Genomic DNA, 22,161 nt, shown 5'->3' on the forward strand with positions numbered 1-22,161 from the left:
TCAGCAAGAATACCCAGAGCAACCTAATGCAGACACATTGAAAAGGTGACATCTCTTAATGGTTCACCCTTTCAAACTCTTCACATGCACTTAAACGATAAGCCAGGTCACTTTCACCATGTATTATTATACTCTCTGCAGTGCTGAAAATCTTCTGAGTGAAGTGGTGGTGGACTGGTAATAAAAGATAGTCCCATTTGTCCTGTGAGTAAGGAGGGTAAGAAAGTTGCTGGAATACTGAGCACAGTGACTGTTTCACATGTCCACTAATGAATGTGCTTCCATCTGCCATCCTGAAAGAGCAGAGAAGCCTTTCCTTTGCAATAAAAACCTTGTGAAGTATTGCCTTGTGCATTTGTACTGACTCAGAACTCTGAAGAAGATGGTAATTATTACTGGTTTTAAAGAATAAGGTATTTTATTATGGAAGTTCAACTTCATAACAACGCATGCAGAAAATGACTGACAATCACTAAAACCACAAAAAGGTTCATGAAAACAAAAGGATGACTATTTACACTGACTTACAACCACAAACAATGAAATACCTGAAACAGTTGAGGCAGTAAATATTCCTTTCATGTCTTGAGAGATTATTGAACAATAACTTGACATTGTACTGACACATACCAACAGGGGTTCAAGATGTTTAGATAGCCCTGACCAAGCTGTACACTGCAGGAGGCCAAAAAATGTTGGCTATACACTTATGTGAACTATGTCTCTCTGTTGTTTTAACTCATGAAATTGATCTCTTACAGGGAACTTTAGGAAAAATGTTTCGGTATGAAAAAAACAAAACCCTCTACAAGACAATGCTTTGATATCTAAAGCAGTGATCTTATTCAGAACTATCTCAAATGCTTTCTCTGCTCCCCCTCACAATTGCATCTCAACAGAAATCATGGATGAAACCAAGAGTATCACAAAACATACTGCTTTTAAATACTTTAAAATCCTAAAATCAGGTTTGTGAATTACTGCATGTATACAAGAGGTATTTGCCAATAAGCATATTTAGACAGTAAAAAAATACCTTAACATTTATACCTAATTTACAAATATTCCAATACGATAGAATTGATGCTGTTGGCTTTATGTAGGAAATGCTAGTTACAGAGGTTGGAAAATGAACAGCAGTATGTAATGAGCCCTTGTTAAAAGGTATTCATCAAAACCCAGAGAAATTCTTGTTTGCACCTGTCCCCTATACTATCGATTTTTTTTCCTCTCTCTGCTTCTGCTTCTACTGCGTCTGCTCCTTTCTCTGTGTTCCACTTTACTGCACTTGTCCCCATAGCCTTCTCTACATTTTCCCCTTTCTCTGTGTACATCTGTGCTGGGGCTTCTGGTTTCCTTTTTCCTGTGCCGCTCTTCACCAGGGCTTTGACTTGGACTTCTTCTTATGTGCCTTTGCCTGGAACTGCTGTGATTTGAGCATGGGCTTCTCCTGCTCCCTTCATTCATGTTTTGGCTCCTACTATCCTTCTCCTTTCTTTCAGTGTCTCTCGTGTTCGTGCTATGGTATCTGCTTGTGGACTTTCTTTCCCCCTCACAGGAGTTCCATTTGTCATTCTCTGCAGAACTATCTCGCTTTAAAAGCTTGTACTTCTCCCTGTCTTTGTCCTTGTTACCGTGACTACTGGAGAGATCTTCATAAAGTTTTTCCTTCCTCGTTTTTGCCTTTCCTTCTGAATCGCTGCTGCTAGCCTCTGAAAACTTGTCTTTTTTTCTTTTCTTAGAATCCATCTTCTTTTGTGCTGCTTTATCTCTGCTGTCAGTCTCACTGTCACTGCTGCTTACTGAAGTCTTACTGGAGGACGAGGAAGAGGATCTCATCTTATGTTTCTTGTGTTTACTTTTGCTTTTTTTCTTTTGCTGCTTTTTCTTCTTTCTATCTTTCTTTTTCTTTTTCTTCTCTAGACGATCCAACTTCCTTTTGTTTTCAAAATAAAAGAGTGGCACAATCAGACATGTTAAGATATACTAGATTACAAAGTCATTGTCTTTCTACACAGTAAATACATTCATTTTTATAAAAAACACATTGAATTCTTTTTCAGCAAAGTTTCATTTTAAAACTTCTAACCTGCATTACTTGTAGTATGTAATCCACACTGCTCCCTCAAAACTGGAATAATATGATTTTTTAATTATTTAATTTTCAAAAAGATAAGTAAGAGATGTCAATTTGGGCTTTGTAACTAGGAATAAATACATTCAGTAGTGCTTCTTTTCCCCTTGTCATGTTGCTCTGGAGACTTTAGAAAATCATTGCTGCTTTTATTTGTGCATTTTAAAAAGATATTTTAAAAATGAAAAAAATGCAATTAGTATTCACTTTCTATTAATGATGAAAACTGAGACTAAAACATAAGTCTTTGAGTTCTTCAGGCAAATAATACAGATATTTCCAGTAACCTCTTTTTTCACAACTAGAAACTTACGTTTTCTGTCTGTAAATATACCATATTCCATCATGCACATGCATTCACTACTATTCGACTACTTTCATGTAGTTTTTATTTTGCTTTCTGTATTTATGCTCAGAAAATCAGTGAATGAATAGTGAAACTGCTTCCAGTGTATTAAAAAAAATCCCTTCAGACTAATAAACCCTAAAGGACTCAAATATTTACTAAACTTCAACTTCTAAAATATAAAGAATTATAAAAATTTCAATGTGTTGGGCCAGCAGAAGTTCAAACAAAAATAAAATTTTAAATTACTCTAACTACGTACACATTCCTTACTTAAAAGGAACATAAAACATGTCAACTATTTTCAGAGAATTATTACAAATATAATACCATATGTACCTACCCATTACCTGCTTAGCCATTCACCTTTTCCCCCTTCCCCTTCCACTCACCACACATGTGACATCTTTTATCCTAAAAGCTGATTTTTTCTGCATGCCTCTATGGGATCTACCTGCCAGTAGTTAGTATTTTTGATTTTAAACATTTTGAGATTATTTCAGGATAATGTTGCAAATTAAGAAACAAAAAAACCGTTAAGTCACCTGGCACACAACATCAGCTGGATAAAAGCAAAGCACAGGAACCTCATTAACTCAGACCCACAGGGAGCAGTAAGCTGCAAGCCCTGACACCAGCACAGGGTGCAGCTGGGCCAACCTTGGCCTTGGGGTAACAAGGTAAGGTTCAGTTCAGCCACAAGGAGAAGATAAACTTTGTCAAGCTGTAAACCAGTGAACAAGAGCATAGAATTTATTATCACAAAAGAAGATACTGTAAACAACATTGTCCAGAATAGTATTTTAAAATAGCAGCACAGTATCTCTAGTGAGCCAATTAGTATTTTAGTATCCCAGTTAAACTGGAAATGAGCCCCAGTCAAAGGTATCAAAATTAGATTAAAATAAAACAAGTAGATTAAAAATCATGCTACATAATGCCATTTGTGGTCAAGTGTATGTTAAACTAAGCTGATTTTCTTCTGTACTGATGGTGCTAAGTGGTACAAAAGAGTTACAGTGGCAATCATGGATGTAGTCAGAACTACTGGTGATACATATCCCCTCCACTAGGTACCAGACCTACCTTAGAAGTTTCTGTTTTTGTTTAGTTGATAGTGACTTTAAAAATTCAACTTCTGGATCGTCATCTCCTTCACTTGTAACAAACTCCTAGAAAAATGCAGTAAGACGTTAGGTTCTTATAGATAAAAATAATATATCCCTTCAGGTTTCTGTTTTGGAAGTGGTGCCTCTATATACCTTATTTTTGCCCAGACACAAATATATTTGTGTTACTAAGTCAGCCTAAGACACTGGTTAGAACAGAATACCCACTACCAAGTGAAAAACCCCCAACATTCTCTCAGGGCTGAGTGGGTGTTATAATGTGGGGGCTATACAACAGGAGTTATTACTAACATATGAAAAAATCACTGCTAGGGAAAGAAACATTTCTCAAATAGTTAATAAAAACGAGCTGATTTTGAAGCCCACGATTCCCCAGGATAAGTCACTCCATTGTTATCACGCTTGGATGAACAGGTTAGATGCTAGTCCTGCTCGAACTCAGAGTAATTTAAGCAAATTACTTTTCTGTCTCGGTTTAGTCATTAGGAAAATGGGTAACACATCTACTTCACTGTTGTGTTATTAGTCTTTAAATGTGCACAAAGTCTTCTAGCATTGCAAAATACGGTAATCATATAATCTACATAGAGTAACACAATCAGCAAAGCAAAACTACTTTGAAGACCTTGAATTCCTCAAATTATGTGCATCTGGTACACTACAGTTCTCCACAGTGATGTTTTTAATTTTAGCCATACTCAGAAGACAAAAGAAGAAATAAAGATTAAAAAGCTCTTACAAAGAAACCCCAGCACACCTAACATAAAGCAAACACACTGATATCAATAAGATTCATTTAACAGTGCTCATATGATACATTTTTGGGGGTACATAGCTTTTGCAAAGGCAAAGGTTCATCTATCTGTGGAGACACAATGAACTGCTGATTTACTGAAGATTTCAAGACCAGCTTGCAGTCATCCCCTCTTTACTAGTGGTTTGACCATCCTGCCATATGAACAAAGGTTACTTCAAGGAGTGTATATGAATCTTTCATTTTACACTTTTATTTAAGCACCTCAATTAGCAATATACTTTGAGCAGTCTAAGTAAAGGCAATTGAACCATTTTCACTCCCAGAAAAAAAAAAAAAACAAAAACTGGAACACTAATGAATCAAGTAAAAAAACCCTTCAGATATATCATTCCTGGCAGTAATTATTTGTGCATACTGCCTCAAACTTCATCCAAAGGGCAGCACTGTATTACAAGTATGCAGCAGAAGCCCTAAGCACCCCTTTATGAAAATTCAATTTCTAGTCACCCAGAATAGGAATTTAATTTATTATATGTGGTTTTAAAAGAAGTAATTTATGATTCACCATTCTGTATGAAACGAAGCTGGAAAACTAAGTTTTTTGACATTTTTCTACTAGTATAGCTATTCAGCTTTCCTATGGATATGCATATTTGAAAACATTAAGTAACAATTCACAAGCAATCACATTTAGATTTACAGACATTTTCAGCTTACTGGTAAAAAGATATTACCTGTGATGGATCATTTGCGGTCAAGTTTCTCCCCAGTACATTTTGTTTCAGTGCAAACCCACTGTTTCTCATCTCCGCTATTAACTCCGAGGGGTGCATTGATGGCCCTGTTCACAAAAATCACAGTTTGAATGTATCATTTATATCTCTCTACCTTTTTTGGACTCCACAGTAGGAATTCAGTTGAAGCTTTGTTAAGTAAAATCACAGCTAAATCAACTCAATAATCTTCTGCTGAGCAAATAATCAGATATGATTTTCTAAAACAGCAGTCTGAAGATTCAGAATGGAAAATAATTGCATTTTTCTTTAAGTACAAGGGGATTCTCTTATGTAACTTTGTCATGTCAAAAACAATATATTAGATAAGTCTAGTAATATATTTTTATTATAGTAAAAAAGCACAGGAGATCTAAATAAAGCATATTAAATAAGACTCAGGTACCTCCTCTCCTTTAAAACAATGAGAAAATGTGCCTCTAACATGTCACTAATAACTAATTTTTCATAATGACACAAATTTTTGAACTTCAATGTAAAAAGTAACATAAGAAGAATACACATGGAATATAAAAACACATGAAAAAATCTATGTCCTTACTTATTCTAGGGATTGCCTAATATATGTAGCCTCTAGACTGTTATCTCCTCAGAGATTTCTGGTTTTATTAGCTTAAAAACTGTGCTATATTTTTCATTACAGTAGGTGTTGGCATTGGGCACATGATTTCTTTCTTTCCAAAAATCTAACAAGGAGTAAAATATGGGATGTATTATGTATCATTCAGACTTGACTGCATAATTTACAAACCTTGTAACTCACTCTTATGCTTCAACTGAATCCCTGTGATCATCCTAATGTCATGTACTTTTCTGATTAGGTACTTTTTCTTCACCCTAAATATTCACTCTCTTGTGAGGTCACTTTCAGTAAATTTCTTTCCCAGTTCCTTCACTAACCTTACTGTCAATAAACTGTGCAAGGTAAATCTAAATTAAAAGGAATGTAAATCAGGGCATGGAGCACACATTCACTGTTATTTCAGTAAACTACTGTAAATGATAACATTAATTAGCCTTATTAAATGTACTAATCCTGCTCTGTGGCTTAAGACTTTCTTAGTTGTGAAGAGTGACAAAACTCATAGATTTTTAACACAGACAAGTATGGAAAAATAAAGTGAGATTTTTGCTATAGAAAATATATGAAAAGTCATATAGCAGTTTATCAAAAGAAGTAACTTTTTTCTTAATTTTCCTGTATAATATATTGCATAGCAGAAATGAACAGGTCTACATGTAAAGCAGAAAGGAATAAAACAAAACTTTGGAAATGGTTTAAGAAGCCCCTTAAATTACTTCCTTTTCACAAGTTTCTTATTTTTCCAGGCAAAAGAATTTTCAAATGAGATACCTTTTAGTCTTCCCATGAGTTTACATTTTTCCTAAGTAGGGGGTTATTTCCCATCCCCTGTGTACTCTACCCGAAGTGGTTTTTCTTTTTATGTGTTATAATGTAATTGTGAGCTCACAATTAACGAATGCGTATAGGCCCTAGTGTCCACATTTTGGCATATTTCAAATTTCACACCTTGGTGTGCTTGCTGAAATCTACTGGAACAGAAACTAACATTAGACAGACACCTACTGAGAGAATTTGGTACCAGAACAGGCCTTGATTTGAAAAGTCCATATAAAACAGCCATACAATTCAGTCAAAAACCCTGTATAAGGAAGCCAAATGGAGACAAAGCATAGAGTCATGAAAGATTTCTTCACACCAAAGAAATCAAAATGCTTGACCAATTCAAACCTAGAATACCTCTATTATTCAAAGGCAGTTCCTCCCTATTATTCAAAGAGCCACTTCCTGCAGAAGTAACTTAACTAACTTCTTAGGTATTCCTCTTCTGTGTTTCAGCATTGTACACATCTTGGTGTGTATCCAATACCTAACTGTTCTCATTAGTGTCATTAGATCAACAGAGAAATGCAACTTGTCCTAATCTATGCAGCAGACTTGCTAAAGAAGCAAGACAGAAGCCCTAACTTTGTGGGTCCCTATGAGGACCATGGTCAGAATTGGGACCAGAGAGACATGGAGGCACATTGGCCTTCAAAAGCACAATTCAAAATTATTTTCCAGAAACAAACCATTTTTGGCATTCTTTGTGCATATCACTGGCAAGAGGCAATCAAATTTATTTCTTCAAGAGAAAGCTTGTAATGAATGCCCAACACTACTGATTTTTGTGCATCTGTTTCCTCGTATATTAATGACGTCAATGAGAAATTCATAGCACCACCTACAGTATTTTAGTTGCAACGCAGTATTACCATGAGAAGGAGTTACCAAACTATTGTTATTCCTGTTTGGTGGACGTATACAAGCTGCATCAAATGTACCCACAGAAGCTTGAGACTAAAGCTGTTTATGAAATAAATTATTCCTGTTTTGGTCCCCCTACATTTGTGAGGGAAGCAGTCATTTAGGTTCAGCCTAGCTTGTGAGGAGATGTAAGAATCTCCAAGAAGCTTTATTGAGTATGTTATTTTTACTATAACTAAAGGTTTTAGTAAACACTAGGAAATGAGATTCAGAAAATAAACCAACCCCATAAATGGAAGTAGAGTCAAAACACAATCCTATTTGACAACCCTTGTGTGTGGAGACCCCAGTCAGGCATGACATGGGCAGCTGTCCAGAGTGGTTCATTATGGAAGACACTTCCTTGCAGTATGGCATCTTTGCAGTTTAGAAAACATTAACATTTTTGAGAGGATGAAACAGATGAACCTGCTCACACTTTTTTTTTAAACAATGATGCCACTGGGCTTCTCAGAAGTTCTGCCGCCCAATGACAACAAGACATCTGTAGAGACACAGTAGGGAGAAAACAAACTCTGATGTGGGAAATCTAAAGAGAATGTTTTCTACCTGGTTTTCTACTTGGTAACAAGTCCAGGCTGATAAGTTCAATTAAGACATCATATTTGACAATGGCTGCACAACTTAACTGCAAACCTCTATTACTACCTACTTTCTGCAATAGAACAAGAATCAAGAAAATGTTTATTCTCATAATTAAATTCCTTTGCTTGGAATCAAAGGAATCAAATGCTTGGTGACTTTATTCTTCCATCCATACCTCAACAGACTGCTTTTGATTTATATTTTAATGATGTTGATAAGTAGATCTGATTTTCTTTGAAAACCAGGTTGAGGTCTCTCAGGATTCCTGGCACAGCTATTTTATGTGACAGCATTGAGGCATGTAACATGCTTCCTTTTGAGATGCTTTTTCACAGAGTTCTAAAAGATGCCTATATCTGTGAGTAAACGATCACATTCTCATTTTCACATTATAAAATGTAATAGGAGATTTCTCCTGGCTAATGTAAATGGGAGAGACAAAGCCTGTAACAGAAAGCCTAAAAACTGAACCTCATTTAACAGAGATTTGAAAAAAGCAACTTCTCAGAAGTGTCCTTGGCTTCCCTACTAAGCAGTTAAAGCTTAAACCTTGATACCAGCAGGTTGCCTGGTAACCCAAAGTGGTAAATCTTTTCAGCCCGCATTTGGCTTATGACCACAGTTGTGTCTTCACCCTCCAAGACTGTCAGAGAAAGCAGTACTAGGTATACCTGGCAGCCCTATGCCCCATCGTTTAACAGTAAAACGATGGTAAGACTGAGCTGAGAGGCTCTCATTTGGCTAAAATCTTTGGCTATGATGATAGCTTATTATTCTTGAACAGCACCCATCAACTTGCAAAGACTCACTCCTACGTCAGGCACAAAAATCCTTTACGTGCTATGAAAATCAAACTCCTCATACAGGCATTCCTTACAGACTTGTGAGACAGCCTGTGAAGAAGCTACCTCTGTGACCTCATACAGGTGAAAACATCTAGATATACTATAAGCTGGCAGAACTTTAGATACAGGAATCCTATAAAAATAGCTGATTGCTAACTTTCTGACAACTTAGTCTATCAGTATTCTTTCATAAGCAAACTAAAAATAAGTTCAAAGTTACAATGTTTCATCATCTGTTTCTTATTCTTCCTGAAACAAGTCAAATACAGTACCTTGCTATTTTTGAATATGACTGTTAAGGTTACTTTCTGAAATTTGCATTTTGATAGGAAAAAAGAAAAGAAAAGAAAAGAAAAGAAAAGAAAAAAAGAAAAGAAAAGAAAAGAAAAGAAAAGAAAAGAAAAGAAAAGAAAAGAAAAGAAAAGAAAAGAAAAGAAAAGAAAAGAAAAGAAAAGAAAAGAAAAGAAAAGAAAAGAAAAGAAAAGAGAAAAGAAAAGAAAAAGATCTTTAAAACTTTCCCAGACACCACCAGGCTAAAACTAAACCATTTATCTGCTTTAGAACTAATTCAATAGTCTTGGAAAAACTTATTGTCATATAGTGTAATTAACTGCTTGTGAATATGACATTTATTTTTATGCATTAAGACAACTGACAACTTCTTATATTTTCTGTAGTTACAGGTACTTAACATTATACTAAGGGCTTGCACAAAAACGTCTCCATCCTTAAATAGTTATAGATTTTCAAAGGGTTTTTTTTGGCTATAGTAATTCTCAAGAAACAGTGTTGTTATGCAAAGAGGTTACAGTTTCTTCCTGCTTCTTACTTTCCACAGAAATTTTTGCTGCACTAATTCTCTCTGTAATCTTCTGTTCAAGATTCTATTTAAGGATACAATTCAGATAGCTCAGTTGACTCAAAATCTGGGGTACAGAATCTAGAAACTCAAAACATTCAATGAAGTGTGAAGATCCGAGTCTTCACAAAGCACTACCCAAGTACAACCTTAGCTTGACAGCTTTTGGTGCATCTTTATAATACTTGTAAAATTAAATAAAAAGAAGAGATGTAAATAGTTTTTTTCTCAGGCATATATGAGCATCAATTACACTGGATTGCAGAAGAATATCATATTAGGATTTCTATAACATATTGTAAATTTGCTTTTTTAGAACAAGGAGCACTGCAATTTCTCATCACACAACTGACATGAATTAACAGAATCAGTTCTGCTTCTATTAAGCCATCAGGAGGGGAATACAGTTCTAGATTTCAATTACTTAAGTGCCTGCCTTACAGGAAGCTCTCCCACCCCGCATTACTGCCCCACACCTGTCCCAGAAACCACAGAAACCTATAGCTGCAATAAATTTTCTGTTCTGTCTGTACTTTTCTTGACACTACAGATGCAGAGTGCATGTAACATTCTTGTTTTCAGAATGCTTTCTCTAGGAGGCATGGGCACCCTTAGGAGAGCAATGCCAGCTGTAACATGCCATCTAGCAGGCCTCCATTAAAACCTGCAAAGCACATTTTTCTAATTATTCAATATGAGGGAACAGTATGCTAAAACACTTTGTCATAACAACTGTGATTAAATACCACTTCTTCTGCAACAGCTTCAGTGGCAGTGAGGACAGACCATCAAGTTATGTTTGCCAGTATCACCAAAAATAGCAGTTTTACTTCCACCTACTCATGATGCACAGTCTTGACAGTATTTGCCCAATTTATTGATAAAAGCTTTCACTACTGTCACCACTGCAGACAAGCAAACTGAATTATTCTTTACAATCAATCAAGTTTTAAATGGATTTTTATTGTGGAATATAAATGGAAAGCAAAGACATAAGAAGCAATAATACTGTAAACATTACTGCCATCTTTGGCAGGGGAAATGACAGTAAGCAGTTGTATTTACATTGTGGCTGCAGTTACAGAACTATATGATATTTAAGGTTGTATGTATGGTTTTTTTTGTATTCTATGTATTGTTACACAATTAAATAGAGTACACTATATAAAAGTTACTGGAAAACTGTAGAAAATACTGGAAAAAGTAGATTCTTCACGGTGTAATTTTAATTACAACTATTTACCTTTATTTCAACTACTGCTCATTTTGCATATCATCAAAACAGACTATTTAGAATATGGCTTTTAGAGCAAGCATTTCTCCCCTTCTGAAAAGGTGTTCTGGCATGGGATATCTTTAGTTTACAAATGTGATCATTTTAATCTAAAAACATCACCATTATCACATCATCACACTTCTCCTGACTTGGTAAGAGAGGTAATTTACATGAAAATGTAAACATAGCAAATTTGTATCTGCTATCAATTTGCCAGTATATGTCAGTAAACTCCATGCTACTATGCTTAAAACTTAATTTATGAATTAAGGACAAGATACTCTCAAGGCTTCTCTTTTATTGCTACACATTTTTTGTTAGCAAAGTAGGCCTAAAGCATGTTGTCACCTTTCTCATAGGCAGCTTGGACCACGTGAGGCCACAACTCCTCCAAACTGAAATTTATTTGGTTTTCTACACAACAGTGGTACTAAAGCCATGCTTTGCTGTGGAAAAGTAGATAAATAAATACCTGCAGAGTACAAAACCACCTCTTTTGAATTAACTAGGCTTCAGAAAACATTCTGATGGTGGGTTTCAATCTAGCACACAACCACATGAAGGATAAATGTACTCTGAATGCAGAACGCTACCTTTCTTGGGTGGTAGTAAAGACATAACATGATACAATGCTTTTTAGGTTTTGCTTTAAAAGAGAAATTAACTTTAAAATTAGAATAGATAGTTGTGTCAATACATCCACATACTTTCTTGTTCTGTCCACCAAGTTTTCTATGGCTTTTGTTAATACATAAATTGAGCAAAAATGGAAAAAAAATTACAAGTTTAAGACCAAGCTTAATCACATTCCATAGTCTATGAATTTTTACTGAAGTTGTGATAGAGATGAGAGTAGACACTTATTTTATCTACAGGACAAAGAACTATTATCAAAATTATGTGATCATGACACACAGTAAATTCATGCTGCCTCCACTAATTCAGAATCAATCATCTTTTACTGATATTTTTTCATCTATTTCAGAGATGAGTGCATTCAGACCATATTTACACTTCAAAGCAACTGCTGCAGTTGGCATTGAGTGAAATCAATGACTAAAACCTCTGGCTTTTAATTAGCTCTCCTTCAGAGGGCCTGCAGTTTAACTGTATTTAACACTTTAGCACAGAATTTCAGTGTAATTTGCCATGCTTTTGTGATACGGTATTTCAGAGAAACCAGAGTATCCTTCTTACTTTTTTGGAGTAGTAAAAACCATTTAACATTATCAAACTGCTATTGGAATCCATATTTATCGCTTAAATGCTAAGCACAAGATTTCTAATAGAATCTGTATTTTATGCATTCACAACAAATACCAAGGCTTCTGAAACATAAATGGAGGATTATTCTAAAATGTGACAGTTCTTAAACTATGTGAAGATTTAGTTAAAGTTCCTGCTGTTCACAATCAAAGGTCTCAGCTGCAGACCATAAAGGAAGGTTTCACACACTGTACGTTTCTACAGATGACCATTTATACAAATATTCACAGTTAACATATTCAAATACCTTTTCTTGGTTATTACAAATTCAAAAGAACATTTAAAAAAATTCCTGCATTCCTGATACAATGCAGACTTTTCTCTGTTGGGAAAAAAGGTACCATAATTGTCATTGGGAAACTGCAGTGAGATGCAGACATAATGTAACATAAACATAGATTTCATTTTTTGCTGTCTCCATGTGACTGATAATTTCAATGATTACTCTGGAAAGATATTTCACTTAAAAGCTTAATATCAGTGGAACACATTAAGTCATAGGTAGATGGAAACAACACCCACAGTTAGCTTAGGGGCACTCAGGAGATGAAAAGAGAGGGTACAAACCCCAGAAATGGGTAATGAGCCTTTAGAAGGCTGCACCTGCACAGCTATAGCTAGAGTGGCTTTATCTTGCTAGACCATAAGACACTAGATACACATACACATTGCTCCATTAGACTTTCACCTTTATTTGCCTGAATTTTCCATAACGTGCTAAGCACTTTACAGTACTTTTTCCTTAGTAATTCCATGGCATGGATCACATATAGAGCCAGTCAGCTGTAAGAAATGCAAAGTAGTCCACAGCAGAGGAGGATGCCCAGCACTCTCCAGGCTTAGCTTTCATAGGCCAAGAGTGCTAGAACACCTTTTAACCTTACCAACCCACTTCTAACTATGCTGTTCATACAATTTGAGACACTAGCCTCACTTCCTAAGATAGAATACCTCTCTTCATAAGAATGGAACAGTTCCATAGTGGGTTCTTTGTTCTAAAAACCATATAATAAAAGTTGTAAGCATTCAAGCTTTCATAGCTTTTTAGTAATCCCTCCCCCCATCTGCCCAAACCATCATTGAACAGGACAGATTGCAGGGAAGAAGGGAAAGGAAAAAAAAATTCAGTTTGTCCTAACTTCACCTGACTGAGAAAGTCGCAGGCAATTCTGAAGCAAAATAACAGTATTATTTCAAAACACTTTGTACAGGACACCTAATGATCTCTGTTCATATCAAGTTAATGGCTTTTCAGGACTCACAAAAAAACCTCACAAACCCCAACAGATGCTCCTGGTTAATAATAAGAAAGGACCGTAAAAACAGACAAACTTTGAGATGCCAGTGAGCTGGTTTTTTTTGCTGGTATGCATTCCATATTTTCTACATGCATATATACACACTGGCACATAAAGTCAGAAGCACAACTGATACTTTCATCTTGCGTGAACTTTTAAAGTTAGGATTTTATCAGTAAAACACTCTGTAAATCAGTTTAGCCCAAAGAAGCATTTTGATTGCCTAATTTACCTTTGTAAAGGAGAAGCAAATCTTCTAAGTTGGTCTCCATAAGCCTCACAGCTGGAACATTCTAACACTACTTTGCAGTTTTCAGTGATCAAAGTAAGTTACTTTATATCTAAAACTAAGAATTTCATAATAGAAATAATGCAACACCAGGGGGTGCAGTTATCATGCAATAATTACACTCCTGGGAGATTACAGACAAGGCAGTACCCCAGGGGTGTGATTATCCCATGATAACCACATCCACTGAAATTGCCTTATTGAAAAAATAATCTCTAGTCACTGGTGAGATATTATTCAATAGGTGCTTTTTAATGGTAAGATTATTATTTTTTGTATGAATTACCAGCTAGATTAGTAAAATAGTCCCAGAAGCAAAATAACCAATGCCCAAATTAAGCTACTGATTGTAACTATTTTTGTTTGCTGAAGCACTGCACTGTATGTCAGATCCTGAAAGACAGCAGAACACAGTTCTGTGCCACAGACATCCTCTGCCCTGAAACAGTTTCACTGGAGGAAACTGAAGGCTGTGACTGGTCCTTGCACACGGAATATTCAACACCAAATCTGACACAGCAATTGCCAACCAGTTTTATGTGTCAAGAGGAATGTTACAATGTAGTTTTCACATCAGATTAAAAGACAGCTATTCTTCTGCTGAAATGACAGAATCACAGCTTATAAGATTTATGGGAAAGAAAAAGCCTATATTGGACAAGATGTGACAGGGGGAAAAAATCTCAGTTAATAATTCTTCTTTTTCCTTATGAAGAAACAGAGCAGGGACTTTAGATAAGTCAACTAAATCAGACACAAGTTTCACTTTCATTTATTTGCAGTCAAAGGTTTCCTCTGATGCTGAAAAAAATAATGACTCCAAACAAGACATTTTGTTTCTCTTTCTGAAGCAGGAATAAATTAGAACAAAACAAAAACTGAACTTGTATCAAGTTGACAGGGAAGCCAGACCATTTTTAAAACCTACTTCTGCAGAAATTGGTGATGCCAGTGTCCTTAGCACACCAAATTCAGAACCATGAAGCCCAATGTTCCTACGCCCTGACTGGGCAGAGATTCATCACCAGCCAGGATGCTCAGCAGCACATGGACCAGAGCCTTCCAGCACTGTGCTGATGCATGGCGTGCTCTAGCAAGGGAGAGTATTTGCAAAGTTTGAAGAATTCTAACTTAAATTTAGTTAGGCTAACTACCACGCACTGCCAAAAAAAATTATTCCATTTCAATTTGCATGAAAAGGATGTAAGATCGACTTCTATTAGGATGAAAATATTATAAATCAGAAGAAATAAAGCACTACCAAGTAAGTAACTTCAAAGCAATAGAGCTCTTTCCAAAGAATACCAAAAAAAAAACCCAAAATATTTGCTCTTTCAAAAAAAAATGTTTAGTTATTTGGAACTTAAATTTGGTCCTCCGAATACAATTAATTTCATAAACTAACTGGAATCCTTGTACACTGACTACTGTACTAAAATTTTACTTTTGTTTCACCTTTCTTTCTCATTATATCTGTATTTCTTAGCTGTACCCTTTCATTTATGAGACAATATTTATATTTCAATTTCCTGAAACACCATCTAGAAAGAAATTTTCAACTGCTTTCTAAATATGGCAATACTTCCTAACCTTTGAAAGTACTATATGCGCTAATATTTTAGCCAAATATTTTTCAACTTTCTGAGAGCTCATTGCAAATGTATTTTTACACACTCACTTATTAAAAAGCCCAGACAAATAAATTTAGTACATATTCCAGACCTGCTGCATACTACCAGTAATCACTGCCTATCCTTGAAATCCCTATTCACTGCTCTGTTCAGAGACATGTGTTTTAACCTCTATATTTTAGAAAGGAACAAAAATCTTCAGAAAAACTGAACGAACTCTACCTGACCTTAAAAGCCGAAGAGTTTTGTACTTTTTTTTCCTGTTGCTGACAACCACAATAAACAAATACTGTGGACTATTTCCATGTTTTTTACCAGCTTTCTAAGCATGAGGAAACACTTGTGACATGTGGAGGAGGGGGTCCTTGGGAAGCAATTCATGTGCAATTCAACTTGTTTCAAGTGCAAGGGATTTTTTTAAATCATCGTCTAATCATCAGTTCACAAAACACAGAACGGTTTCATAAAAGGATGATCTCATAAAAAGTCTCTGTCCCTTCCAAAGTAGTATTTTCTGGAGTTCTAGCCAGTCTAAAGAATAGTGTGGCAATGGACATTTTTGCAGTACTACAAAGCAATAAAAAATAATCAGGAATTTCGTCTAGAAAGCAGCTTAGGAGTGTATGCAATTACTGATAAAGAGAAGCAGGAAGAAACAGAGCTTGAGGAGGTGTACAGCACAGAGCAACAGAAGAAAGTTCTTGAAGGTGGAAACAGATGGAGCAGAGCTAACTGTGGATCTACAGCACTGTAACAACCGGGCTGAACTCTCAGCAACGCAAAGTAATTGCTCCCATCCAGCCAACACAGGACTGCTGTCAGGGTTTCAACAAAAAAAAAAAAAAAAAAAACCAAAAAAAAACCCAAACATACTTATTTTAAAAATATGTGGCATACACTTTAACATACCATATGGATGAATTATGAGTCTTAAGAGAAGCAGTGAATTCAAGAATTTGTGTTGTCACTTAACTGTACTGCTTCATTTACACACATTTCCAGAAGTCATCAAAGGAGTGTAACTTAACTTGTTATTAAATCAGATGAAGTTTTAGAAAAGTTGATGAAAGGTTTGTATTCCTGAGGCTAGAAAAAGCAGACAACCTTATATTTGATGTTGTAATTAATATTACCACTTTCTCTAAACCTTGTATTTGCTATTAAATCAAGAACTTTAAGCTTTACCTACATTGTTCTTACATAGTTTCCCTTCAAGAAAGAGAAAGCAGCAGTATCATTACAGCTGACTATTCAAATTCAAGAACAGCGTCTTACAAATTATATATACAAATCCTGATCTGTCGCCCACCCCTACTCCCTAAAAATCCTTCCTCAGCCCACAAGAGTCTAAGCGCAGCATAGCACACTGTCTTCTAAGTTCCAGAGTCGAAAATGAGAGAGCACTGGCATAGTCTGAGAACATCTAAGTTCTTCAACACCCTTTTCCTTCATGCAAAATTCATCATATATGCTAAATGCTCTCTTTATGCTTAGAAAGACAGTTTGAAAAGCCATCTGGGGGACATCTCTTCAAGTGGGAAACACCCACAGCAGTCAAACGTTGCCTACACCTATATAGAGAGTTCAGTAAGGTTTGAAACAAGAAGTTATTCTTCTACTGACATCGCAGAGTGTCTGTATTACACTGTAACAAAAAATAAGGAATGCACATTCAGGTTTGTGCAAGCACATACAAATATTTTGCTTTCTCAACCAAACACCCCTAAAATTGACCGACATCATTTGAACTGAGGTGTGGACAGTGAGTTCTGTAGCACAAAAGCATCTCTGACATGCAAGAGCTGCACCATATAATTCTACCACCAACAAATGCTCTAAGCACAATTTTTTTCTAAGATAAGACTTATGCAAGAAAGTGATTTAACCTTATAACCAACGGGACAGAAAGGCTGAGCAAGTCAACTACAGGATGAGTAATACAATGGCATAATCATCAGATAATGCCTAAAAAGACAGGAGAGTAAGAGGCACCACTTCCTTTAACTGGACTCTTCCAGGCCTAATTTCAAAGAAACTATGTATCTATGTGACCTAAATCTGAAAAGCAAGATTGTAGGTAGCCTAAATATGTAACAAAACTAGGAACTGCTACATGAAATAGGTAACCTGAAGGAAGGCAGAAGAAAAGCAGAAACCATGGAGCGTGTGCAACTCGATGTAATGGCATCCCTGCAAAATCCAAGACACAACACGTGACTTTAAAGCACAGTACATCAAGGCTGAAGACTCATCCATGCTACCTGATGTTTCTTTAATGTGCCCCAATTTTCAGAAATTTAAAAGCAACTTGGGTTAACTTACAGGAAAAAAGTACTGTAGGCAAAAAAAATATTCAATTTGAATGTTCATACCCACTTCTTCAAACATAATCTAGCACTAACTGTGCTGTGTAACAGGAGAGCTAATAGAAGAAAAAAAATTGTAGCTCGAGAAGCAAAAAGAAGTCAGATGAAGGGAAACCAGAAATTTGGAAATCCAGGTTTCAATTGCTTGTCCAGTTACATAAATACATATTTAAAAAAAGCCCACAAACCTCTCCTTTCTACCAAGTGATTAACAAAGATATAATGATATATTCCATCTTATCCAAGCAGTTTGCTTAAATCTGAACTGTGACAGTCTTTGACAATCCATTCATTTTTTTGGTGACACAAATTTTGTCATTCTGATCTAAAGTCTCATTGCAGCTTCTCAGTTTTAAGCACAGATAGGATCAAAGCAATACAGAATCTTTTTTAAATGAATTACTAATTAGAAAATTAGGTCCCTGCAATCTGAAATAATTAACTAAACCTTGTGGATCCTACCTTTGGAATTCACTGTTTTCCAGATTTCATCAACTCTCTGAAATACGACAAATTTAAACCCTCTAAAATGAAACATGATAAGCTCCCCCCATATGTCTAACCAGAACTTTAAAAACCATTCACTGCCTACCTGAACCATCACTGGAGACTGAACTTGCATTGATTCCAGAAAGGCCAAATAAGGGACACTCTCGATCAGTGTTTATATGACCCCACTTGTGGCATTTAATGCATCTCACATTCCGCACCTAAAGGCAACAAAGCCAATTGACACAATTTAATCACCAAGAGGCATAAGAGAAGCCTTTAAACCCACTGAAAAAAAGATGATAAAATTAAGAAAGTCCATGTGAAAGTTCTGCAGTCAGACAACATTTGAAATACACCCCAGACATCCACAGAGTGAAATTAGGAACTTGCCTGGATACCAAACGGCTGATCTCTGATATTCATGTCATCCTTAGCATATCTGTACACAAACACAAGAGAAAACAAATACTCCATTCACTACTATTTTCTAAAAGACATCATATACAAAACTACCTTTTGTTGATAAGTGTGCACCCATTTCAGAGATATAATATCTGTAAATGTTGTTTTTAATGCCTTTTCAAATATGGATGTAAAAATCAAATGAAGATAAAGCTGAGCAAGGAAATAGCTCCAGGTTAACAGGGTTTGCTAATTAAGTGTCAGGACGTGACAAGATCACACAAGTGACCTGCTCAAAAATAAAACAGGGGAAAAAAGGGACAAAAAATAAAAGTATAAGAAAAAAATCCAGATATCTTACTTTTCTCGAGGAGCAACTTTTTGCCATTCAAATTTGTATTCAGTCTCTCCTTCTTGCTATAAAACAGAAAACATGGTAAGTGTGAAGTTTTTCAGAATACATTTTAAGCAAGCAAGAAGAAAACATAAAGAAATAATAGAATTAAATACCTCTTTTGTTTCCTCTTTGAATTTTCAGAAAGCATGCAAAGAAAATAAATGATGCATTAATTATATATGTAAAATCCAGATGGTGTTCCCCCCTAAGCTAAAGCAAAAACATTTTATGGTTTATACTAATCAAATACTGCAAATACTCAGGAAGTAGCTTTATATAAAGAGTGCACTTACAAATAACCAGCCTCTAGTATATAGCTTTACATCCTGTAAATCCAGAATCACCTTCTAAAACTATGCTGATTTGTTCCACAAATAAAAACTTCACTTTTTGCAAGAGTAGCAACAATTATTTTAAAGATATTTAAAAAGAAGTTTAGCAATCATTGCTACTTTGAAATTGCATTTCCTCTAAGCTTAAGAGATTACTATTAGAGCTTCTGAAGTTAAATAATTGCAAAACTTGGTCTACAAGAATGAGTCCACCCAAGCATTTGAAAGTGATTTCATGCAAATAAGAAAGATGCATTTTAAAGGGAATATGTTTCCTCCTAGAGGAAATGTATGTTATTAGTTCTTTATTTACATTCAGATCTTGCTAAAATTAAGTGATTGATATGAGTGTCCACCAGGTATTTAGACACTTCCATTTATGACACTACTAAACAGTCACAGACTCACCAGACACAGATCAGGCAGCACTTTAGATGACTAAATTTCAGCATTTATTATTTTTATAACTTCTGATAATTAATTTCTTGCTCTGGTATTTCCTATGTTTGACAAGCACCAAGCTGAATTATGGGTGTAACTTTTAAATAAAAGCAACCTGCTATTTCTGTAAAGGAGAGCTGGCCAAAATACAGGTTTGTGTTGTCTGAGTCGTTGCCTTGGTAAGGTCTAGTCCTCCTCATCCCATGGTTTTATAATTGACTAAAGAAGCATCCTTGGTCGAGGACAGAATTTATGCTGTTTACTGGAAAGGTATTTATCTGGTCTTCCCTTCATATTGAACTGTTGCTTATAAAAACCCCAACCATTCTTTTCGAAAGAAAGTAAAGCTTTGTGAGACCAAAATTATTACATACTATATATATATGTCTGCATATTCTCACAGAAAGAATTAAAAAATCACACCTCCTATCATTATCTCACCATGAACATTTTATTTTAACATACATTGTGCTTATTTCTTCAGAAGGTTTTTAGCTTTGCAGTAGTATCTGCCCACAATCAGGAAATTGCAATACCTTTCTTTGCTCCAGGTGGGGCCTCATACATGAAATTAAGACCATTCTTCACACGCTCATCACCCATAAGCAACCTAAATAAAAAGGGCAGTTTGGGGTGTTACACACGAAACAGTCACACTGGTAACACTCACAAAAAAAAAAAACAAAAAACAAAACCAAAAACCAAACAAACAAAAAAAAATCCAACAAAAAACCCCAAAAAAAACCAAAAAAAACCACCCAAAAAAAACCCCACCACCCAGTATGGAGCTGTTGTGATAAGTAGTATTTTTTCATTTGTTAATGTAACAAAATCTGAGTATCAAAAAACCTGACAGACCAGTCAAAGTTTTGCATGATTCACTGTACACAAAAATCACACATTTCAATCTCAGCTCAAAAGCAGTATGTCCAAAGTTACGAAAAACAGATTTCTGTGTGATAAAAATGTATTATTACACAAGGTTACTGACTATTCTGTGAAATATAGCATATTTTGAAATTAATCAGAAGACAGGCACAAACCACTAAAGAAGTTCTTGTGGCTTCTGCTTAATCAGACATCACTTAATGAATCACTGCCCTCTCCTACTACTACAGTCAGTGGAGACAGTACTTCAAATTGCTCATAGCAATATAGCTTTCACTACCATGAAAACAAGACAGAAGAACTGAGCAATCTTAAGCCAATTCTCACCTATTATCATAGGATTCCTGTTCTTTCAGATACTGCTGCATTAATTCTTCTTGTTTCTTCTTATCATATGAGATTTTCTGTTCTGCCATCCACACCTAGTTAAAATAATTAAGCTTGTACTTAAATACAAAAACGATTACAAGATATATTAGTGTATGAATAACTGGTTTACCCAATTGAAAATGCTTAATCAGGGACGATCACCATTCTAATTCCATAAAATACATTACTTTCATTCAGTACTTTAACAAATGAACTTCCCACAGCAGTAGTTTTGAGAAACTTTAAGTTCCAACAACATTTACACACTGAAAAGACAGGAGAAAATCTGGTAGCTCAAAAGGGAAAGCAGGCTCAGAAAATACGCGGTGGGTGCCACTGTCTCCCCTGTAGAGAGCCCTGCCCGGCGAAGTCTCGACAGACCGCAAGGCCCAGGTCCCCTCGGGCATTCCTGGCATGGGGCACAGCTCAGGAGAGGGCACCTGCGACCAGCTCGAGGCAGGCATGAAACACTGTGGAAGCAAAGGCACATCGTGACAGGTGGGGTTTTCCTGAACGGGGTACAGTGCCTATTTGTTCTGAGAATCGGGTGCTGAAAAACCCGAGCCAGGGAAATGTGATGGTCATGCACACCTGGGAACAAGAAAACCCGAAGCTTCAAGTATTTCTTAACTATTTCCCTGCCTCCTCCTTCCTCTTTGCCCCAGCCCCGGCGCCAGCCCAGGAAGGCGAGGAGCGCTACTCGGCCGCTGCGGTGCCGGCAACCCGTACCCGCCGGGGCACCCCGGGCCGCCCTCACCTTTTTGATGTTGGACTTGGAGGCGGGGTGAAAATCCTTCTTGCACATGAAGTTGGCGAACGACTTCCCCATGGCGCCGGCGGAGCGGGAGCCGCCGGCCCCGGCACGGCCAGGGCCAGGCACAGGGACAGCGGCGCTCCGGGTCGGCCTCGGCCGGGCCTTCCGGGTCGGCGGGCGG

The 22,161-nt window shown here is 36.3% G+C and overlaps 1 protein-coding gene across 2 annotated transcripts; it reads right to left on the reverse strand.

The window, feature by feature from the left end:
* Positions 1-399: 399 nt before the first annotated feature.
* Positions 400-22,145, reverse strand: CIR1 (corepressor interacting with RBPJ, CIR1). 2 transcript variants are annotated; one of them, XM_068195925.1, is made up of 7 exons: positions 21,984-22,145; positions 21,185-21,279; positions 20,506-20,579; positions 19,310-19,323; positions 19,161-19,216; positions 18,498-18,836; positions 5,978-18,327 (listed from the first exon to the last, which is right to left on the reverse strand). In XM_068195925.1, exons 1-6 carry the CDS (start codon positions 22,053-22,055, stop codon positions 18,776-18,778), a joined length of 372 nt encoding a protein of 123 aa, XP_068052026.1. In that variant the 5' UTR covers positions 22,056-22,145; the 3' UTR covers positions 5,978-18,327; positions 18,498-18,775. The 2 variants fall into 2 exon arrangements, with proteins under 2 accessions (XP_068052025.1, XP_068052026.1); XM_068195924.1 differs by lacking the exons at positions 5,978-18,327; positions 19,161-19,216; positions 19,310-19,323; ... (1 more) ...; positions 21,185-21,279; positions 21,984-22,145 and adding exons at positions 400-1,936; positions 3,567-3,652; positions 5,102-5,208 and having other exon boundaries at positions 18,498-18,640.
* Positions 22,146-22,161: the final 16 nt, after the last annotated feature.

Source organism: Anomalospiza imberbis, chromosome 7 (assembly GCF_031753505.1).
Source record: "Anomalospiza imberbis isolate Cuckoo-Finch-1a 21T00152 chromosome 7, ASM3175350v1, whole genome shotgun sequence".
Classification (NCBI taxonomy): Eukaryota; Metazoa; Chordata; class Aves; order Passeriformes; family Viduidae; genus Anomalospiza; species Anomalospiza imberbis.

Coding starts and splice junctions, on each gene's coding strand:
- CIR1 (XM_068195924.1), bottom strand. CDS start 5,200: ATGCACCCCTCGGAGTTAATAGCGGAGATGAGAAACAGTGGGTTTGCA. Junction 3,653..5,101: donor CCGCAAATGATCCATCACAG/GTAATATCTTTT, acceptor GCATTTTTCTAG/GAGTTTGTTACAAGTGAAGG. Junction 1,937..3,566: donor CAAAAACAGAAACTTCTAAG/GTAGGTCTGGTA, acceptor TGAAAACAAAAG/GAAGTTGGATCGTCTAGAGA.